The sequence below is a fragment of the Phaseolus vulgaris genome, chromosome 1, assembly GCF_000499845.2.
Source record: "Phaseolus vulgaris cultivar G19833 chromosome 1, P. vulgaris v2.0, whole genome shotgun sequence".
In the NCBI taxonomy this organism is placed as follows: domain Eukaryota; kingdom Viridiplantae; phylum Streptophyta; class Magnoliopsida; order Fabales; family Fabaceae; genus Phaseolus; species Phaseolus vulgaris.
The window spans coordinates 40,692,724-40,707,956 of NC_023759.2; the positions used below are offsets into that span (position 1 = coordinate 40,692,724).

Here is a 15,233-nt window from a genome sequence, read left to right on the forward strand (position 1 = left end):
TATAAATAATTAGATTGTATTTCTATGTAATTATTTTTAATACAAAATAAATTTCTAATCTTATTTTTATTAATTAGAAAAATAAAATTTCAACTATGACTCACAAATTTTTATAATTATTTATTTATTTACGTTAATTCAAACAATGTCATATTTTCTAATAAGACGTGGAATGAATGAGATGGGATGGTACAAAAAATTTCATCGTCAAAGGTAACTATTGTCTCTCTATTGTTTTGTTGATTCTTACTCGAAACAAAACATAATCTAATGTTATTTTTTTTTAACAATCACTATTAATTTGTGAGCCAACGTCTCCGAGAAGTTTCATAAAGTAAAGGGAAAAGTGAGTTTGATTGATTTGATTGAAGGAAACATAGGAAGAATATTAAGATTAGAGAAATTAAACTGAAACAAAGGGCATGGAGAACGCGGTTTTGACTATGGTGGTAAGATGCTTTGATGAAAGGTTGTGTAGGTAATAGGAATGGAATGAGGAACACGAACACTCTACGCGTACGTATCTAAGGATTTTGTTGTCTTCCTAAATGCACTACATCACTGGCTAGCCACCATAATGGGGTGTAGAATATGGAGCACTTGACTAACATTTCAAATGGGTCCCATTCTAAACTTGTCACATATTTCCTAAAGTCCCACCAATTGTCCCAATATTCATGCTCTTTACCTTTACACTTTATGCTTTTCAGTTTCAGTGAATCAACTTTCACCACCTATTTTCCTTAAACTTCTTGTTCGCCACTTGCTCAGTCTTCAACACTTTCCACTACCCTCGCCTAAATCCAATCTACTGCACTACTACTTCAAAATGGCACACTATGATTGTGTAGAATGAATTCAGTGATTAAGGTGTAACCCAGATAGAGTATTGCAGCTTTTAACCAGAAACTGATTTCTTTTCAGTCTATATATAAGTATACAATGTGAGTGAGTGCTATTTCAGTCACAAAGCAGAAAGTTTTTATATGACTCACAATATGTATAATTTTAAAATAAGTACTTACAAACATTGTTCGGGTTGTAAATAAATAAATAAATGGGGGTAAAAACACTATATATAAATCAGTAGCGTACAGAGGTATATTGTGTACAAGATTGAGATGTATTTTAGTACTATGTTTTCCTATAAAGCATAAGAACAATGTGTTGATAACAAATATTAGGGGGAAGAAGACAACTTACACTTATTTAAAAAGTGTATTAGTTTCTTTGTGTCTGTAAGTGTTAATGTTATAAGTTTTTTACATGCTCTTTATTTTTATTTTTTTCATACTTTAATGTAACATCTAATTAACAATATATTTTAATAATAATTATTTTAAAATTATCATAAAAATAATATTTTTTGTCACATAGTGTTGGTATTATTAATTATTATTATTTATTTATTGATAATGTTTTTTGTATTCTCAAGTCTTCATTTAACTTATTATCAATTAGTCATGTCATATGTTTTTTGATTGTGTTATTTTTTTTTTACCAAAGATTCTATTTGTTTGTAAGATCAGATGGAGTTTCATGATCTTTATCGCATACGGACATTTGAACATGTTGACATGGTCATCATAGTTTTATCAAATTGCAACAACTTGTTCTAAGTTTGTCTTATGAGTCGTGTCAGTTAGTTAAACACATTCAATGTATTTGGGTATTGTTAATGAAAAATCGTTTTGAGTTGTTTTTTTTATCTTTCAGACATTTTACAATGAAATTAAAAATCAATTTGAAATTTATGTTCGAATTTGGACAATGATAAGGACAGTGAGTATCTTTCTCATTCTTTAAAAAAATTATAGTTACTCATGTTATTTTTAATCAAACCTCACGTGCTTATACACCTCAACAAAATGGGGTGGTTAAGCGGAGGAGTAGACATCTTGTTAAAATAACTCACACAATTTTAATATATGATGGGGTTCCATAACATTTTTAGGGTGATGCAGTTCTTAGTGTGTGTTATCTTGTTAATCACATGCCATCTTCATTTTTAGATAACAAAATTCCTCATTCTATTTTATTTCCTCATGACCCTTTCCATCTCTCACCTCCCAAAGTGTTTGGGTCTCATGCTTTATTCATAATTTTAGTTCTAGTCTTGATAAATTATCTCATAGGTCACATAAATGTGTCTTTTTTAAGATTCACTAGATCACAAAAAATGATATAAATGTTTCTCTCCTTCTTAATTGTTATTTCATTAATTATATATCACTTTCACTAAGTTTTCCCTTTACTTTAAAGTCTCTTTATCCTCCTCTAGAGTTTTCTTTTGATCAAGTTAATATCCCTATTACCTGTGATCCTCTTGTTAGTCCACCTAAAGACTCCCATTGACTAACTCATTTCTAGTGTTAACTCCTCTATTTTTTTACAATTAAGTTTGACCTTCTTATTGCTCTCCGCAAAGGTATATTCTCTACCATAATTTTTCTCCTCATTACACTGCTTTGAGTTACCATAAATTATAATAATTTCTTCATACATGTCTTTCATTTATTTCTATTATGTTTGTTCCCAAAAATTGAGGTGATGCATTAGCGCACATCTTGGTTGGTATCAGACCATGTTTAATGAAATAAGTACTCTTCATAATAGTGGAACTTGGGAGCTCATTTTGTTACCGTTTGATAAATTTGTTGTTGGTTAAAGGTGGATTGTTTTCTATCAAAGTTGGTCTAATGGTACTATTAATTGTCTTAAAGCTTACCTTGTGGCAAAAGGGTATACACAAACTTTTGGTTTAGACAATGGTGATACTTTTTTTCTTCATCGACAAAGATGACTTGTGTTTGCTTATTCATAGTCATGAATGCTCTTCAATGATGGACTCTTTATCAATTAAGTTTCAAAAATGTCTTTTTAATGGAGATTTGCAGGAAGAAATTTATATAGAGCAAGGTTTTTTTGTTCAGGGAGGAGTCTTTTGGTTTGGTATGTTACCTTCGTAAATCTTTATATGGCCTCAAATAGAATCTTAGGGCCTAGTTTGAAAATTTTAATAATGTTTTTCAACAATTTGATATGACTCATAGTGAGACAGCTCATTTAGTTTTTTACCGTCAATCAAGTGTTGGGTGTATTTATATAGTAGTCTATGTCGATGACATTGTTCTTACATATAATGATTTTCATGGCATCACATAGGTAAAATAATGTCTTTGTTATCACTTTCAAACCAAAGATCTTGGCAAACTCATATATTTCTTGAGGGTCGAGGTAGAACAAACTAATATTGCTATTGTTATCTTTCAAAAGAAATATGCATTGGATATTTTGATGAATACGAAATTTGTTGACACAATCATGGATCCCAATTCCAAACTTCTACCCAATTAGGGGGAGCCTCTCTCAGACCTTGAGAAGCAGAAAATTAGTTGGAAAATTTAATTGTCTTATTTTTTACTTGTTTTGATATTTTCTTTGCAGTTAGTGTAGTAAGTCAATTTCTTAACTCCCCATGTAAAGATCATTGAAATGCAATCATTCATATACCGAAGTTCATTAAAGGTTCTCGTGGAAAATATTTGCTATATGGTCACAATAACAATACTAAAGTAATATGTTATAAAGATATTGATTAGGTAGGATCTCCATTTAATAGATCCACTTCCAATTATTTTTTCACCATTTGTGATAACCTAATCTCTTGGAAGAACAAGAAACAAAGTTTTGTGACGAGATCTAGTGCAGAAGCATAACATAGAGTTATGGTCTCAACTACTTCTGAACGTATTTGGTTTAAACAATTACTTAAAGAATTGAAACTTGGAGAGATCAATCAAATGAAACTTATATGTGCTAATCAGGTTGTTGTTGAAATCTTTTTTTTTTCATGAAAGGACCAAACATATTGAAATTGATTATGATTTTATTCGAGAAAAGATTGTATTTGGAGATATCAAAATGAAGTTTGTTAATCCAAATTATCAATTAACAAATTTTTTTACTAAATCCCTATGAAGGCTTAAGTTTGATTATATTTGTAACAAGTTGAACGTATATAATTTATATATACCAACTTGAGGAAAAGTGTTAAACATTTCTAGATATTATTAGATATTTTTATCTATGTAATGTACCTAACCCATATTTTTTTTTTCATGATTTCATAACCTTATGTGTTTATATATATATATAATTTATTATATTTTTTCCTTTCATTTATTTTAATAATTACTTCTCTCATCTTTGTCAAGTCTCTTCTGATTTCTCCAAAGTTTTTTCATTATTAAAATAAGTTTTCTAGTACTCTCTTTAATTTTTTTTATGAGATGTTAAGCCCCATTAAATATGTTTAGCATACATTGGTCATAATATTATTTTATTTTGAGTATACTTTGTTTCATGTGTGCTAACTTCTAACACTAAAGTTTTAATAGTTTTTTGAGATATGAGATGTGAAAATACATATTTAAATGTTCATTTGTACTAACTTGTAACGGTAAAGTTTTAGTAATTTTTTTGAGATATGAGATGTAAAAATACATATTTAATATGATTGAATAATAGATGATCATGTGTGCTAACTTGTAACACTAAAGTTTTTGTAATTTTTTTATATGAGATGTGAATTACTATTATTATTATGTGTATTATATAGAAACCGACAATATTAATTTTAATTAAAACATTAATTAATTTAAGCAATTTATCTATGACCTCAGTATTGTTAGTTGTTTTTTCCTTAGGATGCAATATTCTATTTTATCTATAGTTCCTTTTAATTTTGTGTTAATCTCCAAATATAATATATTGAAGTGTAGACCAGTGCAAATCACAAAAACCAACATGATTGCACCTAACATAATAATCAAACTAAAGGTTGCACGCACTTTGTGTAATCGAATGGATCCTATATATGTTCATTTTAAGTTATAATTAAGTTATAATAATGATACACCTCGAGATATTTAATTGCATTAAATATATTATTGTAATACTATTGTAAATTATGTTAATGCTAGACTCTAATGTAATAAATAAACTAAAAACTATATGAGCGACACTACTATTGTGTAATACATATACATCGTGATGTTTTGAAGAAGAGTAGGGATCATGTAGTTCATTTAACAATTCATTAATAAATAAATTATTTATAAATATTTATAAACTAATATAAATTTATTATACAATGTACTTGAATATATATATATATATATATATTAATAGATTTCACACCTCATAGATAATTTTTAGTTTAAGTATTTATACTCGTTTTTATGAGTTTTACGACAATTTTATAAATAAATGTAATGCCAATTAATTAACGAAAAAAAAATACTTGAATCACTATATTATAATTTATGATTTTGAATAAATTTTAATCTAACTCAAATTTAAAATAATCATAAAGTAGTGTAGATATTTAAAAAATAACACAAACAATAATGATTGTGATCTCAACATATTATCATCTATAAAAAGAAAAACTTTTTAAATTTTAAATTTAATAATAAATTTTTTGATAGCTAATTGATTATTAATTTAAAATTTATTTATTAATAATAGAAACTATTTTAGATATCAATAATTTTTTAATCTTAACAATATTATTTAATTTAGTTAATATAATAATTAACTATTTTTTATTTTTAAAATTAATTTTTATTTAATAATTTGTTTAGTAAAATGATAATATATAATTAATAATTTAATAAATATAAGGATATAAAAAATAAACCATAAAGAAACATCTCAATTATGAGTTTAATAAGATACAGTTTTGGTGTAAAAGGTTTTTATGCTGTTAGTACATCAAAAAAATATTTGCAATATAGTTATTATAAAAATTAATAAACCTATAACATCGATCAAATAGTAAATAAATGATATTAAAAAATATCATGTATTTTTTATTCTTTGAATATATAACTACCCCACATTACAAAAAAAAATGCAAATGAATTAAAATAAAATTTCCATTGTCATTATATCTAGTCACACTGATTTTAGATTTTACTGAGGAAGAATGACAACATATTCAACTTTCACAATCTCTATAGTTGCTTTTTTGGTATTGCTTTTGGTTGGTCACATGAATTATTATCCCATTAGACTAAATTCCTAACATGCATGATTTCAAGATTAAATTATATTGACTATACTGTTAATAAAGTGGAAAAAAATATAGGTTCAAAGTTTTGCTTTTGCTGCTCTCCATAGGGAAAGAGCAAAAAAGTTCTATATTTTGCCAAAGGCAACTACTAAAGCAAGATCATTTGTTAAAGCAACAACAACTATAAAAATGAAAATCAAGAAAATTAGTACAAATCAAAGTCACTGTCAATAAGTGAAAGAAAGATCCAAATATTTTTAAGTTAATTTTCTTATGATCATGTTATTAATATAAAATATTTATTCATTTTATTAATAAAAACTGTTATCGGGTTTTTATTTTTAATCATGGTTTTTTATTCATAAAGTTTGAATACAAAAATTTATTTTAAAAAAGCAAACACGCACCACCAACATGTGTTAATCGATATTTTCTTAATATAGGATAATTTCTTCATGAACAAATTATTATGAACTTTTTATGCACACCCGAACGAGGGGTATAAAGTGAAAACAAAAGAGATAAAAAAAAAAAAAATCATGTTGATCAACGATAAAAAAAGAATGGTGTAAGTCTATTGTACACGACGAGCATAACTCTCCATGATTAATTCACTCTTTCTTGTTTACGTTAAAATATTACTTTATATATATATATATCCATATTTTATCTCAAAATTGTCTCACTTACCAACCTTTTTTTATTTTCAATTAAATATTTTTGAAACTTTATTTTTTATTTGAAACAATAATTTCTTATTAAACTTAAATATATTTATTCTTTATAAAATGAGTGAGTCTCAATTTTTGTTTCTATAATTTTGTTATAAAGTTTGAAATTGTTATTCTTGCTTCTTATAATTTAAATTTTAATCTCTATAAATTTTCTTTGTTGTTTTTATTTTTCCAAAATTTAAATAATTAATTTCAGTCCTAGCATCAATTTTAGAATAGATAATAATATATATTTAATGACGTTTATTTATCTTAATTAATTTTGTCCTATTATTTAGTTGTCTTAATCCATTTTGTTCCTTTATTAACATAAACATCAATCAAGTCTTCCAATTTTAAAAATGTAATAATGTGAAGTTTTTAAGATTGAATTAAAACCCTACAATTATTTAAAACACAATTATGTGTCTAGTTAAGCCCAATACAATTTAGGAATTTAGTTTATCCTTTTATTATTAATAGTTCAACTAAATCGACTAAAATAAATAAATAAACAAAAAGATAATTAAATATTTTTTTTAATTTGTTACATACTTGTATTATATTACATGACATTATCACTTAGATTTCTTTTTTCCAAGACACATTAGCACTTAACAAGTGTCACATAATACTATAATAAAAAAGAATTATTTTTATTTTTAAAATAACTTAAAGTAAAAATTATTTTACAAAAAATTATAAAGTATATTTAAAACTTTTTGTTGTTATATTCCATTTTAAAATAAAAGGTATTGAACAGAATTCGTAACGAAGTTTTCTTATGTAAGACTTTTATTTAAAATAGTCTATCATAAAATCCTTAGAGACTTAGGTGTCACCGACAAATATAAAGCAAACTCTAGTAAAAGGAAAAGTAATTAAAAAGAAATAAAAAAATTTGCTAGTTTTAATTTAGAGGAAAATCCGGGACATTTAGCTAATAAAGTCAAATTGAAGTTAATATCTTGAAAAATAATTTTTTTTTGCATGATGAGTCAAATTCAGTTGATTAATACAGTCATTACTGGATTTCTAGTTTATAGTTTTAATATGTATAAATTGCTTGTTTCAATTCTTAAGTAAGTTCGGTCGTGGTGTAGAAATTTGATTTAAACGGTGATATACTGAAAAATGCATAATTACAGTTAATTGGGCTAAGATTTGTTCTCCTCTTGAAAATGGAGGTTTGAAAATTATTAATATCCATCATGGAAATAATGCGTATCTCCTTAAACTTGCTTGGAATTTTGCTAAGTAGGTTTATGAAAATATTATTGATCATACTTCTTAGACTGTTAGTACAAGTATTTTTATTAATTTTTTGAATGATAAATGGTGTTCTGCTACTTCTTTATCAAACATTGCAGGGTTATTTGATGATGATAGTATTCTAGGTACAGTCTCCCAATTTTAGACCGGTTGTGATTGAAATATTCTCTTATCTTTACAACAGATGCCTCATCTTTTTACAAATATCATGATTAGGGAGGAACAAAATATTTCTAATTGAACTCTATGAGTCTGGTCGTTTCACTCTTAAATCGGCTATGATTTTTTTCTTGGATCCAAAAGTTTTCTCTGGTTGGGGTAATTCATATATTCCTCCTTCCAAAACTCTAGTACTCTGGAAAGTTTTTCATGGACGACTTCCTACAGATCGACATATTCAGAATAAAGGTTGGCATATATATTCGCTTTGTGGAAGCATGAAGAAACTATTCAACATTTATTTTTCGAATGTTCTACAACTTTACATATTTGGAGTTGGATTCAACATATTTTTATTAATTCTCAATTCTCTAATAAGGGTGATCTTCTTTATTTTAATAAGAGTGATGGTAGCCCTTTGGTAAATTGATTAAGCTTGTTGTGATCACTTTTTCTATTTGAATGATATGGCGTATGAGGAATTATGCTAGATTTCAGGATAAAATTGATGTTTCTCAGGCTATTTCAGTTATTAAAGATCTCACGTGTCTAGTGAGAAATTCGTCTAAAACTTCAATGAAAAATGATAGGTTGGATTTCAACGTGATTAAGTTTCTTGGTATTAATACTCGTAGTGGTAAAGTTTTTCGTCCTCTTCCTGTTAGATGAGAGATGGGTTAAAATAGACACTGATGGTGCGACTAGGGGTTATCCTGGTCTTACTACTGGAGGTATTTTTCGTGGAAGTATGAGGGAGTTTATTGGTGTTTTTTATGCGTTTATTGACGTTCAGACTGCTTTGGTTGTGTAGTTTTATGGAGGAAACAAAAGATGGGTTTGTTAATGTATGACTTGAATGTGATTCTGTCTTGATTAGTGGTGCATTTACTGCTTGGACCAAAGTTTAGTGGATGCTTCGTAATCGGTGAAACACTTATCTTAATTACTAATAAGATTTTAGGGTTACTCATATTTTTCGTGAAGGGAATGCGTGTGTGGATAAGTTGACTAACATAGAATTCATTCATAGAGATTCATTTAATTGGTATAATAGGTTTCCATCTAGTCTATTCTTAGAGTTCTTTATGAATAGATATAGTTTACCTATATATCGTTTTAGTTAACATATGAGTTTTGGTCTAATCGCTTCATATTTTTTTTGTTATTTTTTTATTTTTTTTTATTTTAATAATACTTTTTTCATATGATGACAGACAATTATTGTTACTTAGAGTGTCAGCCTAACTGAGATGTCAAGTTGAATAGTGATGTATAATATGAAATATTTATGTAATAAATAAATAAAAAATTAGAAGAAGATCTTCAAACTGATTATAAAGTTTTGGTAAATCCCTTAAAAGAATTCAGGAAAAGGAAAAGAGATGGGGGCATGAAAGGAAAGAAAGTTGAAGAAATGTGTAAATGGTTGATTGAAAATTAATTATTGAAAAAACACAGAAAATGTATGAAATAGATAGCATACAACACGACTTCTATAATATCTTGTAATAATACTGTCATACTCGTTTATATTAAAAATAATTCAAAAATAAAATAAAATTTAACTGTTTTTAATTCTTCAGCTTTAATTTAGTTATATTCTAAAAAATCATACTTTTTATTTTGTATTATTATGTTTACTTTAAAATGAAGTATGGTACTGAGACTTTGTAATGATACTGTAGAAGTGTTCTTCAAATAAGTAATGCAACCATAGTGATACGTGTTGTTTACAAACAATCAAATAAAGTAAGTCCCAACAAGTATTTAAATAAGAATAAAAAGTATGTTATTTTAGCTGAAAAGAAGATGTTATATTGAAGAAAGGGGGTAAATTTATTTAACTGGTGTAATTTTTCTTTAATTTAACTAAAATTTATAACTCTTTTAAAAACTACTAATATGGGTAGGCTGTGTTTGGTCAACATAACAATATTTTTTGGATTTTCAAAATAAAGATGTGTTTGACCAATACAAAATAAAATATTATTAAAAAAATAGTGTACTACATTACTTTATTTAACTTAATCCAGATTTATTTATTATTATTTATAAAGTTTAATAGGTATTGAAGTAATAAGATTTTGGTACAAAGTGGTTGAAGATAAAGTCGTATAGGTTACTCGATTTCAAGTGATGGAAGGTGAAGTCATGAAAAAAAATAATCGATTTAAGACATTTTTAATATGCAAAAGTAGTGATTTTAGTTTAGTATAGTTTTTAACATGTCTTGTTCGTGAAATTGTTCTTAGATTTTTTTTTTCTCTCTTGACACTCTAGCTCTTATCCTTCTACACCATTTCAGTAGCTGCATGCAAGAAAAGACATGGGTGGAATTTTCTCTAAACCAGTGATAATGGATGTGAAATTGCCCATTGTTTTTAATTGTTCTTAAATAATCAAACAACTATGCATTTCATTTTAACCAAACGCATTTAAGTAGATAAGGATAAGTGAAGAAAGAGTAATGAGATACATTTGAATGATTAAATCTAAACCCTTTATATACCTAAAGAGTTGATACCCAAAGAAGAACTCGCGTTTTCCCTATGATTTGTCATATGTTTGCCGGGTTTAATTCCAAGCTTAATTTGGTTCATGTTACATCCATATTATAAACAAAGAATTCAGCAACGACCAAAAAGCAAAGTAAATTATGAAAGCTCTTTAATACATAATAATAATAATCTAAGCGAGAGATTTTAGATTGTCCGAAATCCTATTCTTATTTCTTTTGTTGATATTAACAATAGTTGACAAAATAAGATTATTGATAATAATTTTAAAAAACGGTTGTGAATTATGATACTGAGATTTTTTCAAGATAATAGATTAACTTCATCTTAATTATTTCGATGAAATTATAAACAAACTTTTTTTAAAGCTAAGAAATGGTACACTAAAAGTACAACTTTGTGCACCACCTTCATAACTTCATCTTCAATCATAAAAAATACTAAAAATTGTGTTGGTCAAATATGATTTTATTTTGGAAGTCTAAAGATTTGATTTTCATCATATTATTTTATTTTTATCATATTTTTCAATGACACTAAAATTGTGTTTACCTAACATGTTTTTACTTTTAAAAGTTTAAAAAATATATTATCAAAATACGATTTATTTAGAATAAAAATATATATTCTATTATAATTGAAAAAAATGGATCAATTAGATAAAATAGATAAAGAAGGAAAAGAAAAAGAAAATAAAAATTGGCACACTATCAGATCAGAAAACAAGACAAATTTTGAATTGAATTTTTTGGTTAAAACTTCATATAAAGAGCATAAAAAACTTGATACTTTTATCTTTATTTTTATTAAGTACCTTCCTTCTTAAATGACATTAAAACTCACGGCTATATAAGCATTTAATTATCATAAAAAGACATAATAGTACTTTTTTAAATTTCAATTTTTGCAATAAATACTTTCACTTTTAAAAATCATTAAGTCACCGATAAACAAACAATTAACTGCTTAAACTTGTTTATTTATTTTTATTTCAAACATGAATTTATATTGCTTGTTGTTATTGTTAGAAGTGAGAAAAAAAATTCAATTAAAATTAGTCTTGAAGTTACTAATTTTTCTTGTATATACTATATATGAATACACAAATAGTGTAGGTTAAGTAAGTTAAAGATTAACCAAATAATTAATAATTACTCTAATGTTTGATGTAAAATTTAAATAATATCAGATAGGTTAAGTAAGTTAAAGATTAACCAAATAATTAATAATTACTCTAATGTTTGATGTAAAATTTAAATAATATCAGAAAAACTATTGTAGTCAGTAGCTGATATTTATTTGATTTCATATTGAATGAGAATATTGTTTTAAATTATTTTATCATGTAAGTGACCTCGAGACAAGACAATCTTGATGACAATTTCTGTAAATTCATAAACATGAAATTGACATTAAACCAACCAAAGTGGTGACGACATGGGTTAGTTTGGTCAATCCATAAATTCTAACCACTGATTCAGACGCAGGGTCAGATACGTCTTGGAAGAGGAATAATTCACATGACAAAATCACCCTTTCACTTGTTTTCCTCCTGGACCTAATTCTCTGCTAAATAAACTTATCCTTTCACGATATAGTAAGGGTATTATTGTCATGTCACAATCACGCGCTTCACCGCCCATACCCAAAATAACCCCAAAAGGATGAGGATTTTCTAATGCAGTTTGTGTCTCATCTCATGGCACCCGTCGGTGAAACAATCGAAATGAGAGGGCATTTCTGGAATTCGGCATGATAATGTGCCACGTGGAAGACATACACGTGGCATCTTTACCCTTCTCTCGTCGTTTCTTTTTAAATACCCCATCTCTTCCTCATCGCTCCTTATCCTGTCCTTCCTCACCGCTCCACTGCTGAACAAACAAACAAAAATTCAATCAATACTCTCTCTCCACTCTCCCTTGTCGCGGGGCCCCTCTCATCAGAAAATTTGAGCCACTCGCCGGAGATTATGGATGCTCCGGCTGCTGATCTCGATTTCCTAAAGAACAACAACCATCGCTTGTTTGGGAGCACCAATCTTCTTATCTGGTAGAAACCCTAAACAAAAGCGATTTAACTTGAGTTTAGAAGTTATTGTATAATCATCCCTTTTCAAATAATTCGAAAAAAAAAAGAAAAAAGACTGCTCCCCCAGAAAAGCATTTATTACATATCATAATTGTTCTTGTATCTTTCTCATTTAGCTAAAATCTGCAGTTTCTAGTCAACTTACTGCAAAGTTGTTTGTGCACATTGAAATCCAAAAAAAGCGGTTCAGCTTCTGCAGAGTTTCAGTTTCAAAGATTTAATTAGCTTTCAAATAGATTAGTATTTTTCTCTGTTCTGACTCCCAATTTAAAATCAAGCTCGTGCTTGGGAAATGAACGAGAGGGAGAGTTGAAACTTGAGAGAAACTATAGTTGTGTTCTGGAACACAGTCATACATCGTCACCATGCCTTTCACAATGAAGATTCAGCCAATTGATTCGCCCGTTCATGATGAGGCGCTTCGGCTTGAGCCTGTGAAGGCGGTGATCAAGTCGCGGCTGAAGCGGCTCCTGGAGCGCCAGTTCTCTGGCGTCCTCCGCAATTCGGCAGCGGAGAAGATCGTGGCAGGGGAGCTTCCGCGTTCCGGCAAAGACGGTTCCGCTGATTTCGAACCGAGCTCAGCGTGTCTGGCGAAGATGGTGCAGAGTTTCATGGAGGAGAATCCCGAGAAGCATTCCGCTGCCGGGAAATGCGCGCATAACCGCTACAACAGCTTCGAGGATAGCTCTGATGCAGAAACGAGTGCGTTTGGCAGTTTCGGCAACTCCAATTATTCTTCCTCTGGTGAAATGCACGAAATTCTCAAGGTATTTTGAATTAATTGCTCTGTAATTTATTTTGCCACTGGGCAATACATTTTCCTTATTTTTTTTTGCGTTATTTGGTAGGGTATGGTGGCATGTGCGAGTGTGTATGAGAGGAATTTGCTAGCGGACACTACAAAGATCATTGAGAAGAACAAGGCAACTTGCAAACGGAAGGACGATTGTTGCAGAAAGATCGTCACTGAAGGGTTGTTGGCTCTCGGATACGACGCTTCTGTATGCAAATCTCGCTGGGAAAAATCAACTTTCTGCCCCGCCGGTACACACACTCTCTCTCTCTCTGTTTGGAAATTTTTTGCTTAAGGAATTAATTGTTCGCAAACAAAGACGAAATTTTAATTAGGGTCTTGTTCATAAATTATATGATTTATGCAGGGGAATATGAATACATTGATGTGATAATTGGAAAGGAGCGGGTGGTGGTTGACGTTGACTTCAGATCAGAATTCGAGATTGCTCGACCCACCAAGATATACAAAGCGATCCTCCATACCCTTCCTTACGTCTTCGTTGGCAAGTGTGACCGGTTGCAGAGCATCGTGGCCATCGCTTCGGAGGCTGCGAAGCTGAGTCTGAAGAAAAGGTGCATGCACGTTCCGCCGTGGAGAAAAGTGGAATACGTCAGAGCCAAATGGCTCTCCCCCTACACGTGCTTGCGTGGAGTCAAAGAGGAGACCGAAGAGAAAAATCAACTTGTGGAAGCGTTAGTGTTAACTGCCGCCGCTGCTGCATGCGAAACTTCCCGTGAAGATAATGAAAAATCAAAGTCAAAGTTGGTGGTTCAGAAGCCACTGGAGATGAAACCCAAGAGCTCACAGTCCGGTCTGGCAGCTGTGTTCCATGAAAAACCCTGAATTTTTTATCTTTTATTTTTTTGTTTACTTTTGGCTTTTTGTTTTATATAAAGTTTTCAAGTGAGGATTCTAAAAGGCTGTGTAAGTAGTTTTTCTATGATAACTCTCTGCCCTTCTGCTTTTTATTGTAAGGGATGGATTTTTAGTGACAGGAATAAAAAGTAAAGGTTAAAGAATTATATTGTTAGCTATTCACGAGATTGTGAGAAGTTGATTCTTTACTTATTTGAAAATTTAGTGGATTGCTTTTTTTTGTTTGCTTGGCTTGAATTATCTTCTATTCCGACAATTTGTTTTGAATTTGATTCGGTGGGCTGGAGGAATGATAGATAATTTGTAAGTTACTCCTTTGTTTGAAGCTTGATTCTGATTCTTTTCTTGAAGAGGAAGTGATGGACTTGACAAACAAATCTGCTGGCCCTGTAGATGCCTTCAAACACACTAAAATATGTGAAGAAGAGTATTTTGTAATGCAATCTTTAAGATCATTTAACTTTACACCCCAAAAAATGCAAGAGTGAACAATGGGTTATATTTGGAAGACACTTCTCTCACTCAATCTCTCTCTTATTTTACTTTTAGAAATTTTTTATATCTGTGACAGAGGTTGCTTCTATATATTCATCATCGTCACTCTCTGAAAAAAGGCCAAGATTTCTTTTTCACACGGCAAATATTTGTAAACAATTGAATTCCATTCAAACTGATGATAAACACTCTTTAAACACTGAAACAGAAAATGTTACTCATTCTCTCCCCGGGAA

The 15,233-nt window shown here is 29.1% G+C and overlaps 1 protein-coding gene across 2 annotated transcripts; it reads left to right on the plus strand.

Moving 5' to 3' along the window:
• Positions 1–12,576: 12,576 nt before the first annotated feature.
• LOC137814257 (uncharacterized) lies at positions 12,577–14,648 on the plus strand. Of its 2 annotated transcripts, XM_068616883.1 has the most exons (4): positions 12,587–12,791; positions 13,109–13,597; positions 13,679–13,874; positions 13,991–14,648. In XM_068616883.1, exons 2-4 carry the CDS (start codon positions 13,196–13,198, stop codon positions 14,467–14,469), a joined length of 1,077 nt encoding a protein of 358 aa, XP_068472984.1. In that variant the 5' UTR covers positions 12,587–12,791; positions 13,109–13,195; the 3' UTR covers positions 14,470–14,648. The 2 variants fall into 2 exon arrangements, with proteins under 2 accessions (XP_068472983.1, XP_068472984.1); XM_068616882.1 differs by having other exon boundaries at positions 12,577–13,597.
• Positions 14,649–15,233: the final 585 nt, after the last annotated feature.